The sequence below is a fragment of the Aristolochia californica genome, unplaced genomic scaffold, assembly GCF_029961685.1.
Source record: "Aristolochia californica isolate CCGP_79_NKW_82.1479 unplaced genomic scaffold, dmAriCali1.0.hap1 SCAF_15, whole genome shotgun sequence".
Classification (NCBI taxonomy): domain Eukaryota; kingdom Viridiplantae; phylum Streptophyta; class Magnoliopsida; order Piperales; family Aristolochiaceae; genus Aristolochia; species Aristolochia californica.
The window spans coordinates 1,283,811-1,310,818 of NW_027181826.1; the positions used below are offsets into that span (position 1 = coordinate 1,283,811).

Sequence of the window (27,008 nt, forward strand, 5' to 3'; positions counted from 1 at the left end):
ATGGAAGCTATTCTGCTCTTTGTAGGGCTCTTGGCCGTAGTCTTCACCTACAATCTGTGGGTTGTTCGAAGAACGAGTAAGACGACCGGAATTCGACAGCCACCAGAGCCTGCAGGCCGGTGGCTGGTGGTCGGTCATCTTCCTCTGTTACAGGGGCAGGAGCCACTCGCCCTGACTTTCGCAGCTCTGGCGGATAAATTTGGTCCAGTGTTCACAATCTGGATGGGTGTTCATCGCACTCTGGTGGTGAGTAGCTGGGAGTTGGCGAAGGAATGCTTGGGCACAAACGACAGAATTCTTGCGACAAGACCAAGAGGTGCTGCTGGGAAGTATCTGGCTTATAACTACACAATAATCGCGCTAGCCCCTGATGGACCCATCTGGAGAGACTCACGAAAGATCGCCACCATGGAACTTCTTTCGTCCCACCGTCTGGAATCACTGAAGCACTTGCGTGCTACAGAAGTCGGTTTGTCTATCAAACATTTGCATGAGCTGTGGGAGAAGAACTATAAGCTCCCTGTGAAAGTCGATATGAAGGAATGGTTCCAGGACTTGACCTTCAACATAATTGTGATGATGATTGCAAGAAGCGGTACTTCGGATCAAACATCACCGCAGATCTTGAGGAGGCGAGGCAGACTAAGCAAGCAATTAGTGAATTCTTCGTGTTAATGGGGGCTTTTGTGGCCTCGGATGCAGTTCCATTCCTCGAGTGGCTTGATTTGAAGGGGCACATCAGTGCCATGAAAAGGTCTTCAAGGAGTTAGACTCCATCATGTCACTCTGGGTCAATGAGCATCGGCAGAGGAGAAATCTCGACAAGTCTAAGCATGACGGAGACTTCATAGACGTCATGCTTTCCATGGCAGATCGAACGGAAACACATGCGGGCGATGACTCTGACAAGTACATCAAGGCGATGTCCCTAGTATGTTTCTTAATCGATGAACCTACCTGTTTCAATTTCCTCTTTCTTGATTATTGTACTTCCCTGCCAAATAAGATCTTTTGGTTTCAATGAAAATAACCAATGATGGCTTCAATCTTGTAGACAATGATTTTAGGAGCGACAGAGACATCATTCGTCACCTTAACATGGACACTGGCTCTACTACTGAACAACCGGCATGAATTGAAGAAAGCACAAGACGAAATTGACACCATCATCGGTAAGGATAGGACAGTGAACGAAGCTGACATCGAAAACCTGCCGTACATTCGAGCCATAGTGAAGGAATCACAGCGTCTGTATCCTGCAGCTCCTCTTGCACTACCCCACGAATCCATGGAAGACACCGACATTGGTGGATTCCATGTGCCAGCGGGCACACGCATAATAGCCAATCTCTACAAACTGCATAGGGACCCCCGCGTTTGGCCAGAGCCAGAAGAGTTCCGGCCATCGAGATTTCTCAGCAGCCGTCGAGATAATGATGTGAGAGGTAAACATTTCGAGTTCATTCCATTTGGGAGTGGGAGGCGAATGTGTCCAGGGATCACTTCGGCTCTGCTGGTTGTGCACTTCAGCCTGGCCCGTCTGCTGCATGGGTTTGATATAGATACTCAAGACGGTGAAAGAGTGGGTATGAGAGGCGGCCCAGGGACAGCCATGCCTATGCTGGATCCCTTGGATGTCATTCTCACCCCACGATTAGCCTCTAATTTGTATGGTTAGTATGGGTGCGCATCTATTGCCGCATCTTATTGTCACGGTCACCCCATGATTCCTTGGTCCCTTTGTATTTGTATAAGCTCCCATTATGTTATCTTTCCTTTATCATCGTGTAATTGGTTTAGGGTTCCTTCTCCCAACGTTGTCTTCCTCTCTTCTTTCATGGATTCAAGAAATAATATATATGCAATAGTAACTTCCTTCTTTGATGAATTAAAATATGTAAAATTACATAATGAAAAACAAAAAAATCATGTAAAAGGATATTAATTAATTAATTAATTTTGTAGAAATCAAATGTTAAAATTTGGGTAAATTTGAAGGAAATTTTGGTGAATCGGATTGATTTTCGTTAAATTGGGTTCAAGGCCTTATCCCAAAATGACTAGACACTTAGGAAACCTATTTTGCCAACTAATAAACTCAAAATCTTTGATCTTTCTAATCCATGGAGGCACTTGGATAATTTAGGTGGAGGCCCACTTACCAGTACTTGCTCAGATACAATGTTAAATTGGGTCCAAAGCCTATCCCAAAATGACTAATCAACTTAGGAAACCTATTTCCCTGCTAATAAACTCAAGGGGCTATTCCTTAACACTCCCCATCACATGTAGACACGTTGATAATTTGAGTGGAGGCTCACATCCAAGTACTTGCTCTGATACCATGTTGAATTTATGGAAAAGAGAAATACTTCATTGACTTGATGTAATCAGAGTACATAAACCCCTATTTATAATAAAGAAAAGTATTAAAGTCCAATTACAATTAAACTACTTTTATCCTAATTAGAACCAAACTCTAATAGTTAAAGGTAAGTCCTAGTATAATTAAATAACTCAACATAAATAGAAGACTAACATAACTAAAACACCATAAAACTGAAACTCTTTTGTCAGTCCTGCTTCCATAATAATTTTCACTCTTTAAGACTTCTTATTTTGTAAGACTCATCATGCCACCTCACGTGATCTTGGCGGGTCCATTTCTTATGGGCTTGGGCTCATCTTCCAATACTCCCCTTCAAGCTGGGGGTGAGAGAACATCATGAACTCCTAGCTTGGTGCAAATGGTGTATAAGATCTTTCTCATATATAATAGCAGTCCTCCATATCTTCCAACACTCCCCCTCACGTTGGTGATCTCTTCCATGAGGCCTAACTGGCATAAGATAAGTGAGAGTAAAATCACTCCATACTCCAGTGTTGGATGTAGGCCACACTCCTATCTTCTGTAGGTAGTGAGTCTATAAGCAGTGCTTAGAAGTGTAACAAAACTCCTCCATCACCGTGTCCCAAACCTGGCACCGACTCTCAAGTGGTAGGAGTAATAAATGCCAATGAAGGGGGGTTACGGGTAATTACCCGGAAGATAATATTTTTGGGCCACATTCTCTTTCGTCATCCATCAAAATAACCAATGTTGATAAAAATCAGCAACTAAGAAGTCCTTCAATAATAATTTCTCATCCAAAGAGACACAATAGCTGCAGAAATGGGCATGGACTCATATAACATGAAAAAAAATAATAAAAATCTTTGTAAAAGGGCCCATTAAATAATCCGATGATAGTATCTGCACCAAATAATATGTTGACTAAGGAATATGTTACGAATACCTCAAATTAATAATCCAGCAGGAGAAATAGAATCGAGTCGAGCTGAGTCATGTATCACCAATAATTACCACAATTATTATTGCGAGTCATGATTCTTGGTTTTCCATTTTCTTTGCTGCAATTTTCTTAGATGCAAAAGCTTAATCTTTTGTGCTCCCCCTTTCTTGAATATTTTTGTCATGTTAAAATTACCACAACTTATAAAATACCTATTTCTTGTACTTCTCCCCCTCAAGCTAGGAGGTAATGGCAGTGATCCCAGCTTGAACCAAGTAACATAGATATAGTAATAAACTCCTCCATCATGGTTTCCCAACATAAATAGAAGATTAACATAAATAAAACACCTTTAAACTGAAACTCGTCTATGAGACCTGCTTCCATAATAATTTTGACTCTGTAAGACTTTTTATTGTGTAAGATTCATCATGTCACCTCACATGATCATGGTGGGTCCCACCAGCTCGTGTGATCATGGTGTGTCCATATCTTATGGGCTTGGGCCATCTTCTAACACTTCCCTAGGGGTGAGAGAATATCATGAACTCCCAACATGCTGCAAATGGTGTATAGGATATTCTCGTATAAAATGCAGTTCTCCATATCTTCCAACAATTTTCATTTGAATCAAAATTGGACCAATTCGGGTTAAATCCATTTTTTACATGACACGTCGAATCTTGTCCCTATAGGTGGTGTAAGTCTTGGATGGTGGAGTGAACTGCAAAGCGGATTCTCAAAATAGGTTGTAGATTATTAACAAAAGTCTAGAATTGCGAATGTGATTGAATCGTGTATCGATGTGTTGGATCCGAACGAACACAAGGCAGACCTAATTCCTTTCTTTTGGGGTGCCAGCGGATACTAAGAGTTGGAGCTAGTTTTTGGAATTGGATGAGCGAGCCACATGGCTATTCATATTTAAATTAATAAATTAAAACTAAATAAATTATGATTTTTACATTAATTAATAAAATAAAATAAACTACTTAAATAAATATTTAATTTTGTAATATCCAAATGCTGAGAGGGAAGAATAAGCAGAATAAGAGTGAGAGAGGGAGTACTAAGTTCTTTTACTTTCACTTATATTTCTTACCAATGTTCATCGGCCCCTTAAGGTTATTTTTACACGTGTAAGTACTTTTATTTTCAGTGTTGACTAACACGGCCTTAATGTGAAACCTTTTCTGTCGATTTCTCTGGACTGAAGTAGGACTGGACTGCTTCCTTTCGTATTAGTAGCCCTCATTAAAACACGTCCGCAATCGTCCAAGCTTATTTATTCTCAGCGTTTAGAGAGGCCATTGTCTTCTAGCCGCAGACGGAATGGAAGCTATTCTGCTGTTTGTAGGGCTCTTGGCCGTAGTCTTCACCTACAATCTGTGGGTTGTTCGAAGAACGAGTAAGACGACCGGAATTCGACAGCCACCGGAGCCTGCAGGCCGGTGGCTGGTAGTCGGTCATCTTCCTCTGTTACAGGGGAAGGAGCCACTCGCCCAGACTTTCGCAGCTTTGGCGGATAAATTTGGTCCAGTGTTCACAATCTGGATGGGTGTTCATCGCACTCTGGTGGTGAGTAGATGGGATTTGGCGAAGGAATGCTTCGGCACCAACGATAAAATTCTTGCGACAAGAATAAGAGGTGCTGTTGGGAAGTATCTGGCTTATAACTACACAATGATCGGGCAAGCCCCTTATGGACCCGTCTGGAGAGACTCACGAAAGCTCGCCACCATCGAACTTCTTTCGTCCCACCGTCTTGAATCATTGAAGCACTTGCGTGCTACAGAAGTCGGTCTGCCTATCAAACATTTGCATGTGCTACAGAAACTCCCTGTGAAAGTGGATATGAAGGAATGGTTCCAGGACTTGACCTTCAACACAATTGTGATGATGATTGCAGGGAAGCGGTACTTCGGATCGAACATCACTGCAGATCTTTAGGAGGCGAGGCGGGCTAAGCTAGCAATTAGAGAGTTCTTCGTGTTAATGGGGGCTTTTGAGGCCTCGGATGCAGTTCCATTCCTCGAGTAGCTTGATTTGAAGAGGCACATCAGTGCCATGAAAAGGGTCTTCAAGGAGTTAGACTCCATATCACTCTGGGTCAATGAGCATCGGCAGAGGAGAAATCTCGACAAGTCTAAGCATGACGGAGATTTCATAGACATCATGCTTTCCATCGCAGATCGAATGGAAACACATGCCGGCGATGACTCTGACAAGTACATCAAGGCGACGTCCCTAGTATGTTTCTTAATTGATGAACCTACCTGTTTAAATTTCCTCTTTCTTGATTATTGTATTTCGATGCCCAATACGATCTTTTGGTTTCATGAAAATAATCAATGATGGCTTCAATCCTGTAGACTCTGATTTTAGCAGCAACAGACACATCATTCGTCACCTGAACATGGACACTCTCGCTACTACTCACTCAATCATGGGCATGCATTGAAGAAAGCACACGACGAAATTGACACCATCATCGGCAAGGTTAGGATTGTGAACGAATCTGACATCGAAAACCTGCCGCACCTTCGAGCTATAGTGAAGGAATCACTGCGTCTCTATCCTCCAGCCACTCTTGCACTACCCACGAATCCATGGAAGACTGCAACATTGGTGGATTTCATGTCCCAGCGGGTACACGAATAATAGCCAATCTCTACAAAATACATAGGGACCCCGCGTTTGGCCAGATCCAGACGAGTTCCGGCCATCGAGATTTCTCAGTAGCCATGTAGATATGTGTTAGGATTTTGGGTTGAAAATCTGAATCGAGAAGAAGACGACGGGGGAAGGGAGAAGACGAGAGCGACGACTCTCTGTTTCCCGATTTTCTTGATTAAATCTACTGTTCCCTAAGTTAGGGTTACATAAGAAGAATAGATAAAATTACATGGGCCCATTGGGCCCCACACCACAATTTGGTCAAACATAACAATCTCCACCTTGAACCAAATTGCATCTAAAACAAACATAACCTAAACAAAAACAAACATAAAGATACACTAGAAACAAACCGACATCAAACCTGAACAAAACTTGAATTTTACAATTGGAAGAGGCTTTGTGAGCATATCGGCTAGATTTGACTCGATACCAATGTTCTTCACGACAACCTTACCATCCGAGATCACATCTCGAACAAAATGATACCGAATATCAATGTGTTTCGTCTTCTCATGATACATGCGGTCCTTTGTCAAATGAATGACGCTTTGGTTGTCACAATGCACTGTAATAGGACCCTCTATAGAAGACATCTCACCAAAAAATGCCTTGAGCCAAATAGCTTCCTTGATAGCCTCTGTAATTGCCATGTATTTGGCCTCGGTACTTGAGAGTGCAACATTGGCTTGAAGTGTAGACTTCCAACTAATTGCACAATCTCCAAAAGTAAAAATATATCTTGTCAAAGAACGCCTCTTGTCTAAATTACCCGCAAAATCCACATCCACAAAAGCCATTAGTGCCTTGTTACCATTTCCAAATTCCAAATGAGCATCAATGGTACCTTTCAAATAACGAAAAATCCACTTCACTGCTGCCCAGTGCCCTTTTCTGATATCTACTTACCACACTAACAACTTGAGCAATGTCGGGTCAAGTACACACCATCATGTACATGAGACTCCCGACCGCACTCGAATATGGAACTTTCTCCATATATTTCTTCTCATCATCGGATTTTGGGCTTAAATCAGCCGAAAGCTTGAAATGCACCGCAAGAGGAGTTGAAACACCCTTAGCTTTCTCCATGCCAAACCGGCATAACATTTTTTCGGCAAAACTCTTTTGTGAAAGAAACAATTTTCTATTGGGCCGATCCCTTGTGATCTCCATCCCGAGAATCCTTTTGGTAGCCCCCAAATCCTTTATCTCAAATGCCGAACTCAATTGCTCTTTCAACCTCCTAACTTTTTCAAGTTGGAGGATGCAATCAACATGTCATCCACATAGAGCAACAAGTAGATGAACTCACCACCATTCAACTTCTTGAAATAGACACAACTATCATAATTGGAACGGTGAAAATCAATACTCACCATGAATGAGTCGAACTTCTTATTCCATTGCCGCGGTGATTGCTTAAGGCCATAAAGGGACTTCTTCAAAAGACACACACGGTCCCCCTTTCCCGCCACATTAAAACCCTCTGATTGACTCATGTAAATTTGCTCCTCCAAATCACCATGTAAGAACGCAGTTTTCACATTCATTTGCTCCAACTCCAAATCCTGCATTGCCACCAAAGAGAACAAAACTTGAATGGAGGTATGTCTTACCACGGGAGAGAATACATCATTGAAGTCCACACCTTGGACTTGGCTATAGCCTTTAGCCACAAGCCTTGCCTTGTATCGAAAATCTGCGAGATTTGAGCCATTAATCTTTCTCTTGTGCACCCACTTGCAACCCACAATCCTCTTATCACTAGGAGGCTTCACAAGAGACCAAGTCTCATTTCGTTGCAATGATTGTAACTCTTCATACATCGCGGCAACCCACTCGGCCACATTCGTAGAAGAAATGGCTTCCTTGTAGGAAGATGGCTCGTTATACTCCACATCTTCGGGAACTGCGAAATAATAAGCAAAATCAGAGTGTCTATACGTGGTGGGTGGTCAAAATTTTCTTCTAGCGCAGTCCCTTGCCAATAAATATGGTTGTGCATCTTCTTGGCCTGCCTCATCATCATGTGACGTTGCCTCATCACCTTCTTGGACCGGTACTTCAAAATCCACCTTCTTTGCAATTGTCTCATTTTCCTTAATAGTCGGCTCGGGTGCAACATCTTTTTCTTTCAACATAGCCAACTCGTTGAAAATGACATCTCTAGATATGAGAAATTTGGATGATTCGGGACACCACAATCTATACCCCTTCACATTTTTGGGATACCCAAGAAAAACATATTTCTTCGATCTAGGCTCTAACTTTCCTGCATTCACATGAGCATATGCGGGACAACCAAACACCCTCAAACTGGAATAATCGGCCGGCTTACCCGACCATACCTCCTCGGGCGTTTTGCACTCAATTGAAGTGGTAGGAGATCGATTCACCAAATGGCATGCTGTGTTGACAGCTTCCGCCCAAAACTCCTTACGCAAACTCGCATTGGAAAGCATACTCCTAGCTTTCTCAAGTAGTGTCCTATTCATCATCTCTGCAACACTATTTTGTTGTGAAGTGTTGACCACTATCTTGTGCCGAATAATTCCTTCGATCTTGCAAAAATTATCAAAGTCCCGGTTGCAAAACTCTAAGCCATTATTGGTTCTCAACCTCTTTACTTTCTTTCCCGTTTGGTTTTCCAAAAGTGATTTCCATTCTCTGAATGTGCGGAACACTTCACTTTTCTCTTTCAAGAAATAGACCCAAACCTTCCTTGAAAAATCATCAATGAAAGTAAGCATGTAACGAGAACCATTACCTCTGGATGGCTCACGAGAAGGTCCCCAAAGATCCGAATGAATGTAGTCCAATGTTCCCTTGGTCAAATGAATAGCCGTGGAGAAGCTCAACCTCTTATGCTTGCCAAAAACACAATGTTCACAAAACTCCAAGTTACTCGTGCATTGGCCACACAACAAACCTCTCTTGCTCAAAATGGTCATTCCTCTCTCGCTCATATGCCCTAATCTTATATGCCACAACCTTGTAGCATCCACATCCGAGATAGTATCCGAACGTGCAATGGCGGCCGAGCCCGTGACTGTGGAACCTTGTAGGAAATAAAGAGTTCCAATCCGCTTTGCCTTCATGATTGTGAGAGCACCTTTAGATACTCTAAGAACTCCACCTTCACTTTGGAATTTGCAACCCTTTTCCTCAAGAGACCCTAAAGAAATCAAATTCTTCGTCAAATCGGGTATATGCCTCACACCCGTCAATCTTCGGACCTTTCCATCATGGAACCTTATTGTCACCGAACCAACTCCAACAACCTTACACACATTGTTGTTCCCCATAAGTACCTTACCATCCATAGACTCATAAGTCTCAAACCAATCTCTATAAGGAGTCATGTGTTGTGAAACACCCGTATCCATAACCCAACAATGTTTGTTATCAACATTGGTATCTACCACACAAAGAGTATCAATCGTGTCACACTCGACCACATTTGCCTCCAAAGAAGAACCTTTGGTATCCGCCTTTTGTTTGTTTTTAAGCTTGAAACAATCGGCCTTAATGTGTCCCTTCTTCTTATAATAATTACACATCAAATCATTTATGTTTAGACTTCGAACGGGTCCTTGTGTCCTTGGAGTATCGATCCCTTGGCCTACCCCGATCCACAACCAAACCAACACCTTGGCTCCCTTTCTCAACAATGGTCATGTCACTGTCAATGTGCATCTTGGCTTGTAAATTGCTCTTGACATCTTCAAGAGAAATCTTGTCTCTACTATAAATCAACATGCCTCATAAAGCTTTATAAGATGTGGGTAATGAGCACAATAACAAAAGGACTTGATCTTTATCCTCTACCTTAGCATCAATTTTATCTAAATCATTCAAAATAGATGCAAACTCCGAAATATGATCGGAAATTGATGTACCTTTAACCATGCGAAGTGTGCAGAGGCGCAACTTCAACCGCAACCGATTAGTGAGTGACTTCTTCATGTAGATGTCCTCCAATTTTTTCCACAAACCCTTAGCGGTTTTCTCCGATAGGACCTCTTGTAATGAAAAATTGCTCAAACATAATTGGATAATGGAGAGTGCCTTATCATCCATTTCTCTCCACTTCTTATCCGACATCGCATCAAACATCTTATCTCGGCAAAAAATGGCCTCCTTGACACCTTGACTTGACAAAATAGCAGCCATCCGCACTTGCCACAGTGCAAAACTCGTCTTCCCATCATACTTCTCAATATCAAATTTACCCGACATATCCATTCAAATTTTCCAACACCCAATCCACAGAACACAGCAGAACCAAACTAAAAAAAATAATTCTAATTTCAATATAAAATTAGAATTACCTCAATGTCCCGAGAGCAGAGCTCACGGCGCAAGGTTGCGCTCTTCTCCCCCAAATGGACAAATGCCTCACGCTGATGAAATGTCTCCCGAAATCAGGATTTCAGCGACACAAAAACTCAATTTCGGCCCCCCTTCGTTCGGTAAGATCAGAACCGTACCTGCGGCAATGACAACGTCAACGGCAGTTCTGGCCACAACGACGGCGAGGAGTCCCACGGATCTGGGATACGTCAACAATGACAGTCCCTTGGACTCTCTCTTCTCTGATAAATGGCTGAAAAACAGAGAAGCGTTGGGAAAAACGGAGCTTCTCCAACAGCTCCGACGCAAACTCCGATCGGGATTCTCAGGGCGGCTCTGAGACCGGACGACCAGCGAAAACAAAAATGAGATTTGATTAACCTCGCTATGATACCAGTTTGTTAGGATTTTGGGTTGAAAATCAGAATCGAGAAGAAGACAACGGGGGAAGGGAGAAGACAAGAGCGACGACTCTCTGTTTCCCGATTTTCTTGATTAAATCTATTGTTCCCTAAGTTAGGGTTACATAAGAAGAATAGATAAAATTACACTGGCCCAATGGGCCCCACACCACAATTTGGTCAAACATAACAATATGGATGTGAGAGGTAAACATTTCGAGTTTATTACGTTTGGGAGTGGAGGCGAATGTGTCCAGGGATCACTTCGGCTCTGCAGGTTGTGCACTTCAGCCTGGCCCGTCTACTTCATGGGTTCGATATAGATACTCAAGACGGTGAAAGAGTGGGAATGAGAAGCGGCCCAGGGACAATCATGCCTATGTTGGATCCCCTGGATGTCATTCTCACCCCACGATTAGCCTCTAATTTTTATGCTTAGTATGGGTGTGCATCTATTGCTGCATCTTATTCTCATGGACACCCTATGATTCCTTGGTCCCTTTGTATTTGTATATGCTCCCTTTATGTTTTCTTTCCAATATCATCGTGTAATTGGTTTAGGGTTCCTTCTCCCAACGTTGTCTTACTCCCTTCTTTCATGGATTCAGGAAATAATACATATGCAATAGTAACTTCCTTGTTTCATGCTTTCAAACTTTTATGCAGTTAGGATTTGTATGGTCCAAAAAATCAACATGGTACTAAAGCATTGATTTCCAAATAAGGAAGCACGAATAACCTCAAGAAGGTGGCGGTTCTTTCGCTTTGCAACCCAATTTTGCTGAGGGGTGTACGTACAAGTAGTTTGATGAGTAATACCATGATCATCTAGATATTATTTCGAACTTGTATTCACAAATTCTTCACCATTGTCATGTCGAAGAATTTGTATTGTAGAATGATACTGAGTGACTATCATTCTGTCAAATTGTTTGAACAACGAACTGACTTCACTTTTTGACTTCATTAAGCAAATCCAAGTCATACGGGTGTGATCATCAATAAAATAAATAAGCCACCGATTATCACTAAGAGAGGCTATATTTGCTAGATCCCATACATTAGAGTGGATAATCATAAAGGTTGTTCGACTCCTATTCATGCTTATTTGAAATGGAACATGATGGATTTTAGCCAATTCACATACATCACTCTTAAAATCTGAAACAGATAATTTTGAAAAGAGTTTTGGAAACAATTTCTTTTAATAACAAAAGGATGAGTGACCCAACCGTTTATACCATAACCAAATTTAAGAATCTGCAGATTTATTCTTCATGGAGAATACTTGGGCTAATTGATGAGAACTCTTTGGCTTCAGATCAAGGTAATAGAGTTTCCCCCTTCTAGTACCATAACCAATTGTCTTTTGAGTTCGAATGTCCTTAAAAATACAAAAGTTAGGCAAAAAAATCACAATACAATGCAAAGTACAATTTATTTGAGCCACTGATAATAAATTACGATTGAGGGTTGAAACAACTAATACAGAATCAAGACTTAGGTATTTAGTGAGGGTGATGGCACCTTCTCCAATAACGTGAGAGGGAGTGCCATTTGCTATAGATATGATATATTATTTAGATGGTTTTATACTTTTAACATGATGATTGTCAAAGGTCATATGATCAGTAACATAAGACTCAATTATCCATTCACTATTTCTGCTAGTAACAGAAGCATTAAGAATCTTACCAGATGTAGCAATTAAAACCGATGAATCCTCAGTTGTGTGAGAGGTGGAAGGTTCTGCTATGGCAATGGAGGCATGATTATTTGGTTTGGAGTTCCGTTTACGAGGCGCTTTGGTAGGATCCCACCATTCTGGATACTCGATAAGTTCATAAGATCGTGACTTTGTATGCACGGTCTCACCATAGTGAGTACAAATGCGCTCTGGTTTTGCTATTCCAACCTCATAGCCTTGATTTGAGATCCTGATGTCCGATTTTGATTACTGGTAGGACCAATTGGTTGAACAGTTTTAAGATTATTTCGACGTGCTACCATTGCAGATGACTCAACACAATCAACTTTACTATTTAAAGTGGGTTTACGAATAGAGTCACAATGTACATAAGTATAGGCTTCTTCAAGATCCAATATCGTCTCCTTTTTAAGAATTTTGCCACAGATTTGTTCGAATTCTGCATCCAATCCGTTTAAGAAAATATATACACACAATCTTTCAATGGATTTTGTATAGACGATAACATCATCAGGATCTTCCATTATAATCCTGTCACAATGATCAAGTTTTTAGAAAATTTCCACAAGATCACTTTAATACGTTGACAGAGGGCGACCAGTCTGTTTGGTGGAGAAAGCTCTCTGATTCAATGAAAATAATTGCGATTCATTTGACCCATCATAGAAAGCTTTTGCCAATGCATTCCATATTTCGTGTGTGGTGTGTAGCCGAATATAACACTTCATAATATTTGGTGACATAGAGGTTTAACAACCACCCCTTGACCTTTTGATTTTCAGCATACCACTTTCCAGTGCACTTTACATCTACCACACTAACACAAACAAGTGATTTACTTTCATTTTCACTTACACTAGGTAATTCACTATCACTTTCACTATCACTTGGTAAGTGCACTAACCACCCCTTAATAAATATTTACAATCTAAAGACAATTAACGAAATCAATTACTTTTGATTACTACATGTTTCATCATAGCAAGATCAAGTATCCAAAAAAAAAAGGGATAAAAAAGGCCTCACCTCCAATATGAGATGCACTTATTTGACCTTACATGTTTGTTAAGCTTGTTATGCACTTGTTTGACTTTGCGTGGTTATTGATACTCTAAAACCATGGAGGCTTATTTGCGTAAGTTAAAGAGTATGCCGCTGCACCAAAAGGAGTACAAGAATTGCACAAGCTATTACTAAATGCAGGACATGATTGGTGAATTGTGCTACCAAATGGATCTATTTGACTATTGGTTGGGCCAAGCCCTCCCAAAGCAAGTTTATCCCCAAATATAGAAGATCCTTGCAATATAAAATTTTTTTTTTCTTCTTATAATTGTCTCTTCCAGCAAACATGATTAACGTGAGGGGCAATCAAAATCCCTGTTTCAATTTTAATAGGAAATAAATAAAGATAGAAGTGGTAATCGATTCTTAAAAAAGTGTCAATTCTCGCTACTGGGATCAACTCATATCATTCTTATACCTTTATGCTTAAACTCGGGGTGGCATCGAGCCGAGCTCAAACTTGCAAATATTCAAGTTGGGCATGATTTCAATTCTTCGAACTCGAGTTCGAGCAGAGCCCAACCTCAAGACTAAAATTGGAATTGAGCTCGAACCCAATAATTTTAACCGAGTTTGAGTTCGAGCTCAAGGCAGGTTCAAGTTCCAATCTAAATTTAAAACTTTGCATCAAATACATGTTAAATAAATTATACATAAAATATGAATAAAATTTATTTAAATTTTTGCATGACCTTTGTACGTAAACCCTGCATAAAATTTTCTAAACATTGTGCATAAAATTATTAATAAATATTGAATAATATTATGCATAAACCTTATTCAATAATCAAACAAAAAAATTTAAATAAAATATTAATATCAAATTTACAATCACCCAAACAAAAAATTTAAATCCAGTATACATTTATAAACTCCAGCTCTTTAACATTGTGCTTGAAAACAATATGTTAAGTCCCCATTGCATAAGTAAAATCTCTACCTATGAAAGAAAAGAATAAAACTTATTATAATCTGATAAAAAAAAAAACTCTTCCACTACTAATTACTTAATGTAGAGAAAAATATTAAAATTTTCAAGTTGAGAAAAAATAAAAAAATCAAGTAATTAATAACATTATCTCCGCATGCTTCTTCTTAGGTTGCAATCATCAACCAAAATTTTAATAAATAAAACTACATTTTTAATAAAAATATAATTATAAATAATTATTCATAAGTAGTTCACCTTTTGATTTTTCTTGACACTGTGAAAATCATGTACCCAATCACCGCCAAAAATCAAAACTTGAACTATATTTGGTGGCAAGGAAGACCGTGTGGGTTTGTCACTCTACCACTAGCACTACAGGTAGACTTTGAGGTATCTATAGATATGAGAATTGCAAGGATATCTATTGCCATCTTAGATAATACTCAAAATTTTAAATTATTCACTTTTCACCATTCTAAAACATCAGAATCATATTATGAAGCTTCCTCACAAATTTCCGCACTTTCTTCAAGATAATTTTCCAATTTTGACTTTGGTGAATTCACAATTTGCACTTGTTTCATAAGTCATTAACTTAGACCAACTTGAACTTGATGAAGTTTGTGATCTACGCCTTGTGGAAACACCCATAGAGTAATATTTGAAACAATTTATGCATTACTAATTTCCATATTACCCACGGCTATATAATCATCATAGACCACAAATAAAGTTCGTCAAACTAAGTTTATATTCATTCTTGCTTCGCCTCAAAATATATCTTTTGAAAACATTTCAATCAATATTAATTTGACCCTTGGACCCAAACCTAAAACAACAACCATCAACAAATTGCATTGATCCCACAAGTATTTCTCAAAAAAAAAAAATCGTTTTACTAACCTTCGTCCTAATGTAAACATTTTCATTAGTAGAATAAAAATTTAAGACTTCTTTTACCCTATATGCTTCACTAAGGTATAGAAGTAGGGTAGTCACTTCTAGAAATGATATTAGTGACTGCATTAAAGACTTCTAGAATCTCACACACCATTTCCATCGTTTCCCATTCATTATGATAATGATAATAGAATCATTGCATATAAAAAAATTACAATAATTCTGTGGAATAGTTAAGATTTTATTGACTCATTTACTATTGTTCAAGGAAGAAACTTTCTTTTTTAAATAAAATAAATGAATTTTTTAAAACAATAAAGAATATAACCGAAAATGAAACTATTTTTTAAAGAATATAAGTGGATTTTTAAAGCAATAAAGAATATAACATAAGGGGTCTAGTTTTCATGGGTCAGGGGTGGTTAAACCCCTTGGGATGAAGGGTCATCCCCTACCAATTTAACTTAAGCCATGCCCAATCCCTGAGTATTCTTTCCTTATGAATCTAAATTTGGTCAAGATCCACTCGTATTTGCAACATGTTTCTTACTGCAATAAAATCTCATTTCATTCAATCATTGAAACTTTCCAGCTTACTTTTCAAAAGTATTTGATCTCCCCCATTAATTAGTTTCAAGGAAAATTTTGCCTGTCCTGCTGTCAATCTCTATGTGCAAACGAAAACCAAAACGTTAGAGGTTGTTCGAAATGAAGGGCTTATGTCCAGTTCTAAAGTATTTTTAACATAATGATTATGGTTTTGACAACGGACTTCCAATTTATAGAAGGTATGCAAAGAATTACAATAATATGTTTCACAGAGTTGTCCTTATACCATGCCGATAAGTCAAGAAAAGTGAAATAAAGATTGGAAGTTTGAATAATATTGTCATGAAGAATTTTGTGTAAATTTTCCTTGTTATCTTGGATCTGGTAGGCGTGTGTTAGTGCCATTGGGTGGAAATTTGTATTGGAAAAACTAGAAGTACTTTTCTTGGTAACAGGTTTCCATAGAATTTAAAATCTTATAAGCAGCTCATAAGAAATTGGCAAGATGCTTCATAAGATTTTCCCAATAGCTTTTAGTATAATTTCTTAGGAATGAATTGAAAAATCATTCCGAGTATAGGTGAATAGCCTTGGATTTGGATGATACAGGTTATTGGATAGACTCACTTAAACCCAATGTCAAACAAAAACTTGACTTGAAATTTGTTGAAAAATGTCTTGCTTAGAGTTACGAGATCAGTTATATGACTCAATTGAGAAAAATTTCAATCATGGTGTGCGGACTTGGCATGTCAATTTTACGGATTGAGATGGTATCTGGTTCCAAGTCATTACACCTTGGTTTTAACCAAGTGAACTAGTACTTACAAGGTTTGAAATTTTTTGGACATTCAATTTGTAGTTTTATTTTTAAAGATGATTTATATTTAAAAGTAAAACATTAAGATTTTTAAAAAGCCAAAAACAAAATGGAATATTATAAAATTTATCAAATTTTTAACATATTTTTATTAATAGTTGATATTTATTAAAACTTTTTAAAATATTAATACAATATCATACATAGAAAATTTAATTATAAAATATGAAATAAATTTATGTTATATGATATATAATATTATTATAATAAAGAAATAAAATTGTACACAAATATTAAAAAATTAATTTAAAATTTAAAGTATACAAATTTTAATTTAAAAATATAATTTAAAACTTTTTATTATATTTACATATATTTGAAAATTTTATTTTATTTAAAAAACTTCTTGGGCAACTTCTCACTTGAGCAGGAAGGAAGAGAGGGGGTCGATACCTCATTTCATTGCTTTCTTTCAAAAAATTTAAAACTTTTAACCTTTTTCTTCACCTTATTTGTATGTTTTATGTTCAATTAGTGCACTCGTTGTGATCAATAGATGTTGACTACATTAGTTGCAAATATAGGAAATGAAACGGGAGACAAAGTGGGAAAATAAAATAGATCAATATATGTAAAAAAAGGGCAGAAAATGTAAAATTAGGAAACTATTGGGCCTTGTTAGTACCTTTTTTAGGAATGTTGGAATTGCATTTCTAGTAGAAATACGTTTCTAGGGACTATTAGTGCATCATGTTTCCTTGAAACATTTTTCTAGATGGAGATTCTTACTAGAAAAATCTTGTAATTTTACAGGTAAGATTTTCCAACCAAGATGGACTGGAAAACCATAAGGAAACTTTTTGAATAAACATTTGATAATTCATGTTATAATATTTTCAACACAAAACAATTTTTCATGGGAAATTTGTATTTAACAATTTATTTTATTGAAAATTTATCAAATAAGTATGGTAACGTATGAGATCGATTATTAATTTTTATTTATCTCCCTGGAAATGCACTAATAGGTCCCATAAATTTTCTTTAGAAAATTTTAAAAATTTTCATGTAATTTCGTTGTAAGTCACTAATAAGATTTTATTTGAAGGTTTCTTGAAAATGTGTATCATAGGAATACATTTTTAGCCTTTGTTGAGATATAATTTTCCCAACCAGGGTACCAACGGTGCCTTAGAAAAGTATTTTGATTTAGAAACAAAGAAGAAACTCAACTAAAAACTAATAAATAAATATCGTGGAAACAAAATCTTATGAGCAACAAAACACAAACGAAGGAAATTGATAAATAACATTTAATTATATAACTTTAGAATAACTTTTATAAACCATAAACATATGGAAAATGTTATTGAAGAACAGTGAAGGTTGATATGTTTCTATCTACCGCAAGGACGTCTTTCTAATTTTATTAATGAACAACGGAAATGCTTCAAGAATGGTGGCTGCTAAGATAATATTGCAAAAATATGTGGAATATATTTTACACAATTAGCTAATGACTTAGAAGGAATTCAGTTACCTTAGGAGCACTAATTTTAGAGGGAATTGGCAATTGATTGCTAAGATGGCACACCCTATTCGTTCTCCTACAATGGCGATATGGTCTCTTCCACCCGCCGGCCATTTGAAGCTGAACTTTCACGACAACGCCATTGGCTGTCTAGGTCTAACTGGTTTTGGAGGAGTAATCCGTGACGAAAAAAATCGTCTCCTTTACTCCTTCACCGACCCTTGTGGAATCTCCGACTCCAACACTGTAGAACTCTGCGGATTACTCAACGGGCTTTTGGCCTTGTAGGGCCATCTTGTGGGTCCCCTCTTTATCGAAGGCGACTCCAAGATTGTCATTGAGTGGTGTGCAATGGCAAACAATCCTCCTTGGCAGTAGTGGGACAATTACTTTGAAATATGTAATATAACATCTCATATGAATTGTACTTGGACCCTAGTCTTTAAGTCTACCAATCACTTGGCAAATTCTCAAGTTAAGCAGGGTGTTTCCCTTCAACACCTTGTTATGGAGGAAGACCCACTTAATTAGGTTTGTATATTTCTCTCCCTCTTTTATAAAAATTTTACATCGTTTCATAATTACACAACACTGTCTAGTGCATGACTCCTTCTAGACTCCTTCCTCTAGGTTCCCTGTAATGTATTACACTACTTTACTTTGTTGGTTATAATAGCATATGGAACGATGACTATGTTATTGTGAGGGTAGTTTTCTTAGAGTTCTGATTTACTGTTTCCCTCATGATTGCCAATGTAATCTATGGTGGTCTCTCTTAAACCACGATTATCATTGTACTCAATTCTCTTTCATCATTCATTGCAGTATACATACATCTATAATTCTACATTATACAGTTAGATACTCATTATCTTGCTATTGCTCGCAAATATGTATAGTGATAATATGTCTTCTGGAACTTATATTAATATGGAACTTGATGTGTCCAGAGTAGATAGTGATCAAGTGGATAATTGCAAGGAGTGGACTGTAATTTATCTTAATTTATTAATAAAATATCTTATTTAATTAATTAGTATATTAATATATTTTAATACTACATTAAATTACTTATTAGGGTAGTAATCATGTTTTTTAGGTTAATTATTTGTTTTGGTATATGATTTATTTAGGTATATTATAAAAAAGAACTCATTCTATTGTTTATACTACATTTTTTTTAATTTATGACACTAACACCGGGAAGTGTTTTCTAGTGCACTTTACATCTACCACACTAACACCAACAAGTGATTCACTTTCACTTTCACTTACACTAGGTAATTCACTATCACTTTCACTTTCACTGACACTAGCTAAGAGCACTAACCACCCCTTAATAAATATTTACAATCTAAAGACAATTAAAAAAATCATTTACTTTTGATCACTACATGTTTCATCATAGAAAGATCAAGTGTCCAAAAAAAAAAGGATAAAAAAGGCCTCACCTCCAATATGGGATGCACTTATTTGAGCTTACATGTTTGTAAGATTGTTATGCACTTGTTGGACTTTGCGTGTTTGCTGATACTCTAAAACCATGGAGGCTTATTGGCAGGATTGGGCTTCAGAAGTTAAGAGTACGCCGCTGCTTGAAAAGGAGTATAGGAATTGCACAAGCTATTACTAAATGCAGGACGTGAATTGCTGAAATGTGCTACCAAATGGATTTGTTTGACCAGTGGTAGAGCCAAGCCCTCCCAATGTAGGTTTATCCCCAAATATAGAAGATCCTTGCAATATAAAATAAAACTTTTTTTTTCTTTGTCAAATAAATGTCTCTTCTAGCAAACATGATTAAAGTGAGGGGGAATGAAAATTCACTGTTTCAATTTTAATAGGAAATAAATAACGATAGTAGTGGCAATAGATTAAAAAAAAGTGTCACTTCTCGCTACTGTGATGTACTCATATCATTCTTATACCTTTATGCTTAAGCCAGGGGTGGTATCGAGCCGAGCTCAAACTTGCAAATGTTCAAGTCGTGCTTGATTTCAATACTTCGAACTCAAGTTTGAACGGAGCCCAACCTCAATCCTAAAATTGGAATCGAGCTTGAGCCCAAGAATTTTAACCGAGTTTGAGCTTGAGCTCAAGGCGGGTTCAAACTCCAATCTACATTTAAAACTTTGCATGAAATATATATCAACTAAACTGTACGTGAAATATGTATAAATTTTACTTATAATTTGGCATGACCTATGTACAGAAACCCTGCATAAATTTGTCTATACACTGCATAAAATTGTTAATAAATATTGCATAATATTGTGCATAAACCTTATTCAATAATCAAAATAAAAAATATAAATGAAAAATCAATATCAAATTTACAATCACCCAAACAAAAACTTTAAATCCAGTATAAATTTATAAACTCTAGCTCTTTCTCATCGTGCTAGAAAACAATATGATAAGTCCCCGTTCGTATGAGCAAAATCTCAACCTATGAAAAATAAGAATAAACTTATTATTATCTAATAAAAAAAATACTCTTCCACTACTAATTACTTAATGTAGAGAAAAATATTAAAATACTCTTCCACTAGCACTAAAAGTAGACTTTGAGGTGTCTATAAATATGGGAATCGCAAGGATGTCTACTGCCATCTTAGATATTACCTGAAATTTTAAATTATTCACTTTTCACTATTCTAAAACATCAAAATCATATTATGAAACTTCCTCACAAATTTACTCACCTTCTTCAAGATAATTTTCAAATTTTGACTTTGGTGAATTCATTATTTCCACTTGTTTTACATAAGTCATTAACTTTGACCAACTTGAACTTGATGAAGAATGTGACCTATGATTTGTGGATACACCCATAGAGCAAATACTTGGAACAATCTATGCATTACTTATTTCCACATTACCCATGGCTATATAATCATCATAGACCACAAATAAAGTTTCACATAGATGTCCTTATACCATGCCAATAAGTCAAGAAAGGTGCAATAAAGATTGGAAGTTTGAATAATTTTCTAATGAAGAAATCTGTTTAAATTTTCCTTGTTATCTTGGATTTGATAGGCGCCTATTAGTGCCATTGGGAGGAAATTTGTATTGTAGGAAAAACTAGAAATACTTTTCTTGGTAACAGGTTTCCATAGAATTTAAAATCTTATAAGTGCCATTGGGTGGTTCCAAGTCATTAAACCTTGGTTTTAACCAAGTGAACGTACTTATAAGATTTGAATTTTTTTGGACATACAATTTATAGTTTTATTATTAAAGATGATTTATATTTAAAAGTAAAACATTAAGATTTTTAAAACTTCAAAAAATTAAAGGAATATTATAAAAGTTATCAAATTTTTAACATATTTTTATTAATACAATATCCTACATAGAAAATTTAATTATAAAATATAATATAATTTTATGTTATATGATATAAAATATTATTATAATAGAGAAATAAAATTATACACTAATATAACATAATATAAATACATTAAATAATGTAAAATTTAAAATATAAAAAATTTAATTTAAAAATAAGATTTAAAACTTTTTATAATATTTACATATATTTGAGAAAAAAATTTATTTAAAAAATTATATTTAAAAACTGCTTGGGTCTCTTATCACTCGAGTAGGAAGGAAGAGAGGGGGTTGATACCTCATTTGATTGTTTTCTTTAAAAAAAATTTAAAACTTTTCAGCTTTTTCTTCACCTTATTTGTGTGTTTTCAGTGTTCAATTAGTGCACTCGTTGTGATCAATAGATGTTAAGTGCATTAGCTGCAAATATAGGAAATGAAACGGGAAACAAAATGGGAAACTAAAATGGATCAATACATATAAAAGAAATATAGCAAAAAATATAAAATTAGGAAACTAGGCCTTGTTAGTGGCTTTTCTAGGAATTTTGGAAAGGATTTTCTAGTAGAAATATGTTTCCAAAGACTATTAGTGCCTCATGTTTCTGGTAAACACTTTTCTAGTTGGAAATTCTTACAAGGAAAATCATATAATTTTTCAGGTAAAATTTTCCAAACAAGATGGGCTGGAAAACTATATGGAGATTTTTTGAATAAATATTTGATCCTTGATGTTTCAATACGTTCAACATAAGGTAAATTTTCATGGGAATTTTGTACTTGACTATTTATTTTACTGAAAATTTATCGGATAAGTATGGTAATGTATGAGATTGATTATTAATTTTTATTTATTTTCCTGAAAAATGCACTAATAGGTCCAATTAATTATCTCTTGGCATTAATCAACAAGAATACATTTAATTTCTGCTTCAAGTAATTAAAAATATGAATGACTTCAAGTAATTAGAATATCACCTTATGGGAAAGGATGATCCATAGAATATCACCAGAAAGATGTAGGAAAAATCAATTAAATAAAGTGTCCAGATAAACTAACGAGACCGTTCTCTCATCTTTCCAATTATCTGACGTTATCAATGAGACTGAGAGTTACTTGAACGAACAGAGTTGAGTTGGAATTGAGCTCTCAATGGATTCAAGGTCTGTCTTGAACGAACAGACAAGAAGAAGAACGCACGAACAGGCTCACAAGCCTACATAATAACATTTTTTATATGTTTAATGGTTAATGAAAGTTATATAATTAAATATTATTTATCAGTTTTGTCCGTTTGTGATTTGTTTCTCATAAGATTTTGTTTCCACAATGTTTTTTTATGAGTTTTCAGTGGAGTTTCTTCTTTGTTTCTTCTCAGTGTCCGAAACGATCGAACCTTTCTTGCATTTAAGAAATGTTAAAAAGAAGAGAAGGACGATCGTCCAAGCTTACTTATTCACAGCTGTCATTGAAAAAGTCTGCAATCGTCCAAGCTTACTTATTCTCAGCGTTTTAGAGAGGCCATGGTCTTCTCGGCGCAGATGGAATGGAAGCTATTCTTCTGTTTGTAGGGCTCTTGGCCGTGGTCTTCGCCTACATTCTGTGTTGTTCGAAGAACGAGTAAGGCGACCGGAATTGGACAGCCACCGGAGCCTGCAGGCCGGTGGCCGGTGGTCGGTCATCTTCCTCTGTTACAGGGGAACGAGCCACTCGCCCTGACTTTCGCAGCGCTGGCGGATAAATGTGGTCCTGTGTTCACAATCTGGATGGGTGTTCATCGCACTCTGGTGGTGAGTAGCTGGGAGTTGGCGAAGGAATGCTTCGGCACCAACGATAGAATTCTTGCGACAAGACCAAGAAGTGCTGCTGGGAAGTACCTAGCTTACAACCACACAATGTTCGGGCTAGCCCCTTATGGACCCTTCTGGAAAGACTCACGAAAGCTCGCAACCATCGAACTTCTTTCGTCCCATCGTCTGGAATCACTGAAGCACTTGCGTGCTACAGAAGTCGGTCTGTCTATCAAACATTTGCATGAGCTGTGGGAGGAGAACAATAAACTCCCAGTGAAAGTGGATATGAAGGAATGGTTCCAGGACTTGACCTTCAACACAATTGTGATGATGATTGCAGGGAAGCGGTACTTCGGATCAAACATAACCACAGATCTTGAGGAGGCGAGGCGGGCTAAGCAAGCAATTAGTGAGTTCACTGTGTTAACGGGGGCTTTTGTGCCCTCGGATGCAGTTCCATGCCTCGAATGGCTTGATTTGAAGGGGCACATCAGTGCCATGAAAAGGATCTCCAACGAGTTAGACTCCATCATGTCACAATGGGTCAATGAACATCGGCAGAGGAGAAATCTCGACGAGTCTAAGAATGACGGAGACTTCATAGACGTCATGCTTTCCAACGCAGATCGAACGGAAACACATGCCGGCGATGACTCCGACATGTACATCAAGGCGACGTCCCTAGTATGTTTCAATTTCCTCTTTCTTGAATATTGTATTTCTTCTTTTGCTTTCTCTAAAAACCTGATTATAGCTTCAATCTTGTAGACTCTGATTATAGCAGCAACAGACACATCATTCGTCACCTCAACATGGACACTCTCGCTACTACTCAATCATCGGCATGAGTTGAAGAAAGCACAAGACGAAATTGACACCATCATCGGTAAGGATAGGACAGTGAACGAAGCTGACATCGAAAACCTGCCGTACATTCGAGCCATAGTGAAGGAATCACTGCGTCTCTATCCTGCCGCTCCTCTTGCGCTACCCCACGAATCCATGGAAGACTGTAACATTGGTGGATTCCTTGTCCCAGTGGGCACACGCATAATAGCCAATCACTACAAACTGCATAGGGACCCCCGTGTTTGGCCGGAGCCAGAAGAGTTCCGGCCAATGAGATTTCTCAGCAGCCATCGAGATATGGATATGAGAGGTAAACATTTCGAGTTCATTCCGTTTGGGAGTGGGAGGCGAATGTGTCCAGGGATCACTTCGGCTCTGCAAGTTGTGCACTTCAGCCTGGCCCGTCTGCTGCATGGGTTTGATATAGATACTCGAGATGGTGAGAGAGTGGGTATGAGAGGCGGCCCAGGGACAACCATGCCTATGCTGGATCCCCTGGATGTCATTCTCACCCCACGATTAGCCTCTAATTTGTATGGTTAGTATGGGTGTGCATCTTATTGTCATGGTCACCCCATGATTCCTTGATCCCTTTGTATTTGTATAAGCTCCCTTTATGTTATCTTTCCATTATCATCGTGTAATAGGTTTAGGGTCCTTCTCCCAACGTTGTCTTACTCCCTTCTTTCATGGATTCAGGAAATAATACATATGCAATAGTAACTTCCTTCTTTCATGCTTTCAAACTTTTATGCAGGTAGGATTTGTATGGACTTTATTTTATTGCAGTATTGCACATTACAATGATGTGTTATGGTTTAATAGTTTTCTTTATCTATTTTACTCGACAAAATCTAAAGGGCTGGGTTTTGGATCTCCCGTTAATTCTTCCGGTTCTACACGAAAAGAGAAAGAGAAAGGTAGCAAGAAGAAGCGAATCAAAGAAAGGGCTTCTGTAGTCCGTTACACTCCTATCAAGAAACCATCTCTCCTCTCCCTTGAAAAAGAGTCCGACTCTGACCTGCAGAAGACCAATGAAGGGGCATTTCTCCTCACATGGTTGGGGCTCGGTATTCTAATTTTCATTGAGGGGATAGTTCTTTCAGCATCAGGTATCACAATTGAGTTCATTGCTAGGTATTCAAATCGTTGCTACACTGCTAGGTTTTCAAGAGTATCTGAAAAATTCAGAGTTCGGATGTCACTGTACTTACTTTTTCACCATCAAACTGTATCACAAATTGGGTTCAATTTTTGTTTTCGCTTTGTATGGATTCTTTTAAATAATTAGTTTAAAAACCAGGGTTTTTGGTAATAGCTTTGTAGCTGAAATTGTAGCACTCTTACATAAAATACTTCTAGGTTTTCCTTTATCCAGCTGTTTCCGTTTCCATGAGCGGCCATGAATTTCTTCCTATGCCTTAACTTGCTGATCGTCTTTATGATCTGAAACAGAATATTAAGTCGAAGCATCCATCCAGTTGTCCAAAACCTTATTGTGGGAGTTGTCCAAAACCTTTGTAAAAATTATTTTTTTCATGTAGATTTGCCTGCATCTAATCCATGAGTAATTAATACATTGTGTATTATGATTTTGAACTGTTTAAGTTTTTTTTGTCTAATGTATATTTACATTTGCTTCAATATTTTGGGGTTATCTCTAGAGTTTGATGGAAAGATCCTGCCTCCTACCGTGGAGGTTGATTTGGTGCTTGCAAAGATAAAATTGCAAAAAGACGTGGTACATATTTTACACAATTGGTTCATGACTCTCAAAGAATTCAGTTACCTCGGCGGCACTAATTTCAGAGGGAACTGGCAATTGATTGCTAAGATGGCGCACCCTACTTGTTCTCCAACAATGGCGATCTGATCTCTTCTACCTGCGGGCCACTATAAGCTGAACTTTGACGGCAGCACCTTTGGCTATCCAGGTCCAACTGGTTTTGGAGGAGTAATCCATGATGAAAACAATCGTCTCCTTTACTCTTTCATTGGCCCTTTGGGAATCTCCAACTCCACCATTGTAGAACTCTGTGGATTACTCAAGGGACTTCAGGTCTTCCAGGGCCATCTTGTGGGTGCCCACTTTATGGAAGGCAACTCCAAGATTGTCATTGAGTGGTGCGCAAAGGCAAACAATCCTCCTTGGCGGCAGTGGGACATTTACTTTGAAATATGTAATATAACATCTCATTTGAATTGTACTTGGGACCCTCCAACACCTTGTTGTGGAGGAAGGCCCACTTAGTTAAGTTTGTATATTTCTCTCCCTCTTTTATAAAAAATTGACATCCTTCCATAATTTTTTTATTTTTTTACACAAGACCGTCTTGTGCATGACTCCTTCTAGACTCCTTCTTCTAGGTTTCCCTGTTATGTATCACACTACACTACTTTACTTTGTTGGTTATAATAGCATATGGAATGATGACTCATGTTATTGCGCAGGTAATTTTTTTACAGTTCTGATTTACTGGTTCCCTCATGATTGTCATTGTAATCTGTGGTGGTCGCTCTTAAACCATAATTATCATTGTAATCAATTTTCTTTCATCATTGTTTGCAGTATACCTACATGTTGTTGTCATCAGTAAGTTTTTCCCCAACAACTGGTATCAGAGTTGAGGTTCGGGTCTGAGGGAAAACGATGGCTAGAGAGAGATGAGAAGATTGTGTACAAGGACACCGTGTAGTGCAGAGATGCAAGTGACGGGGAGAGTGGGTCCAGAGCACGCACTCCTATTATTCCACAGTCAGATCCAGAGTCGTCCACTCATGCAGCTACAGTTCGTAGAGT

At 37.7% G+C, this 27,008-nt stretch overlaps 4 protein-coding genes and 1 pseudogene across 4 annotated transcripts; all 5 read left to right on the forward strand.

Annotated features, from left to right (window-relative positions):
• LOC137952109 (demethylepipodophyllotoxin synthase-like) lies at window positions 1–675 on the forward strand. The gene has a single exon (XM_068799177.1). The coding sequence runs from the start codon at window positions 1–3 to the stop codon at window positions 673–675; it is 675 nt and encodes a 224-aa protein (XP_068655278.1).
• LOC137952055 (xanthotoxin 5-hydroxylase CYP82C4-like) lies at window positions 4–1,879 on the forward strand. The gene is made up of 2 exons (XM_068799123.1): window positions 4–931; window positions 1,055–1,879. The coding sequence occupies exons 1-2, from the start codon at window positions 779–781 to the stop codon at window positions 1,676–1,678; spliced, it is 777 nt and encodes a 258-aa protein (XP_068655224.1). The 5' UTR covers window positions 4–778; the 3' UTR covers window positions 1,679–1,879.
• Window positions 1,880–4,625: 2,746 nt separating this feature from the next.
• Window positions 4,626–5,243, forward strand: LOC137952111 (demethylepipodophyllotoxin synthase-like). Its single transcript, XM_068799181.1, has one exon. The coding sequence runs from the start codon at window positions 4,626–4,628 to the stop codon at window positions 5,241–5,243; it is 618 nt and encodes a 205-aa protein (XP_068655282.1).
• A 117-nt stretch (window positions 5,244–5,360) lies between these two features.
• On the forward strand, window positions 5,361–11,165 carry LOC137952112 (protopine 6-monooxygenase-like; annotated as a pseudogene).
• Window positions 11,166–19,121: 7,956 nt separating this feature from the next.
• On the forward strand, window positions 19,122–26,081 carry LOC137952113 (cytochrome P450 CYP82D47-like). The gene is made up of 5 exons (XM_068799182.1): window positions 19,122–19,220; window positions 23,138–24,043; window positions 24,128–24,746; window positions 25,069–25,320; window positions 25,873–26,081. The coding sequence occupies exons 1-5, from the start codon at window positions 19,122–19,124 to the stop codon at window positions 26,079–26,081; spliced, it is 2,085 nt and encodes a 694-aa protein (XP_068655283.1).
• Window positions 26,082–27,008: the final 927 nt, after the last annotated feature.

What these genes read in the sequence shown, in the direction of transcription:
- LOC137952109 (XM_068799177.1), top strand. Translation starts at nt 1, where the DNA reads ATGGAAGCTATTCTGCTCTTTGTAGGGCTCTTGGCCGTAGTCTTCACC.
- LOC137952055 (XM_068799123.1), top strand. Translation starts at nt 779, where the DNA reads ATGTCACTCTGGGTCAATGAGCATCGGCAGAGGAGAAATCTCGACAAG. An exon ending in ACATCAAGGCGATGTCCCTA is followed by an intron (nt 932 to 1,054) that starts GTATGTTTCTTA and finishes TCAATCTTGTAG; the next exon opens with ACAATGATTTTAGGAGCGAC.
- LOC137952111 (XM_068799181.1), top strand. Translation starts at nt 4,626, where the DNA reads ATGGAAGCTATTCTGCTGTTTGTAGGGCTCTTGGCCGTAGTCTTCACC.
- LOC137952113 (XM_068799182.1), top strand. Translation starts at nt 19,122, where the DNA reads ATGTATAGTGATAATATGTCTTCTGGAACTTATATTAATATGGAACTT. An exon ending in ACATCAAGGCGACGTCCCTA is followed by an intron (nt 24,044 to 24,127) that starts GTATGTTTCAAT and finishes TCAATCTTGTAG; the next exon opens with ACTCTGATTATAGCAGCAAC. An exon ending in ATTAGCCTCTAATTTGTATG is followed by an intron (nt 24,747 to 25,068) that starts GTTAGTATGGGT and finishes CAAAATCTAAAG; the next exon opens with GGCTGGGTTTTGGATCTCCC.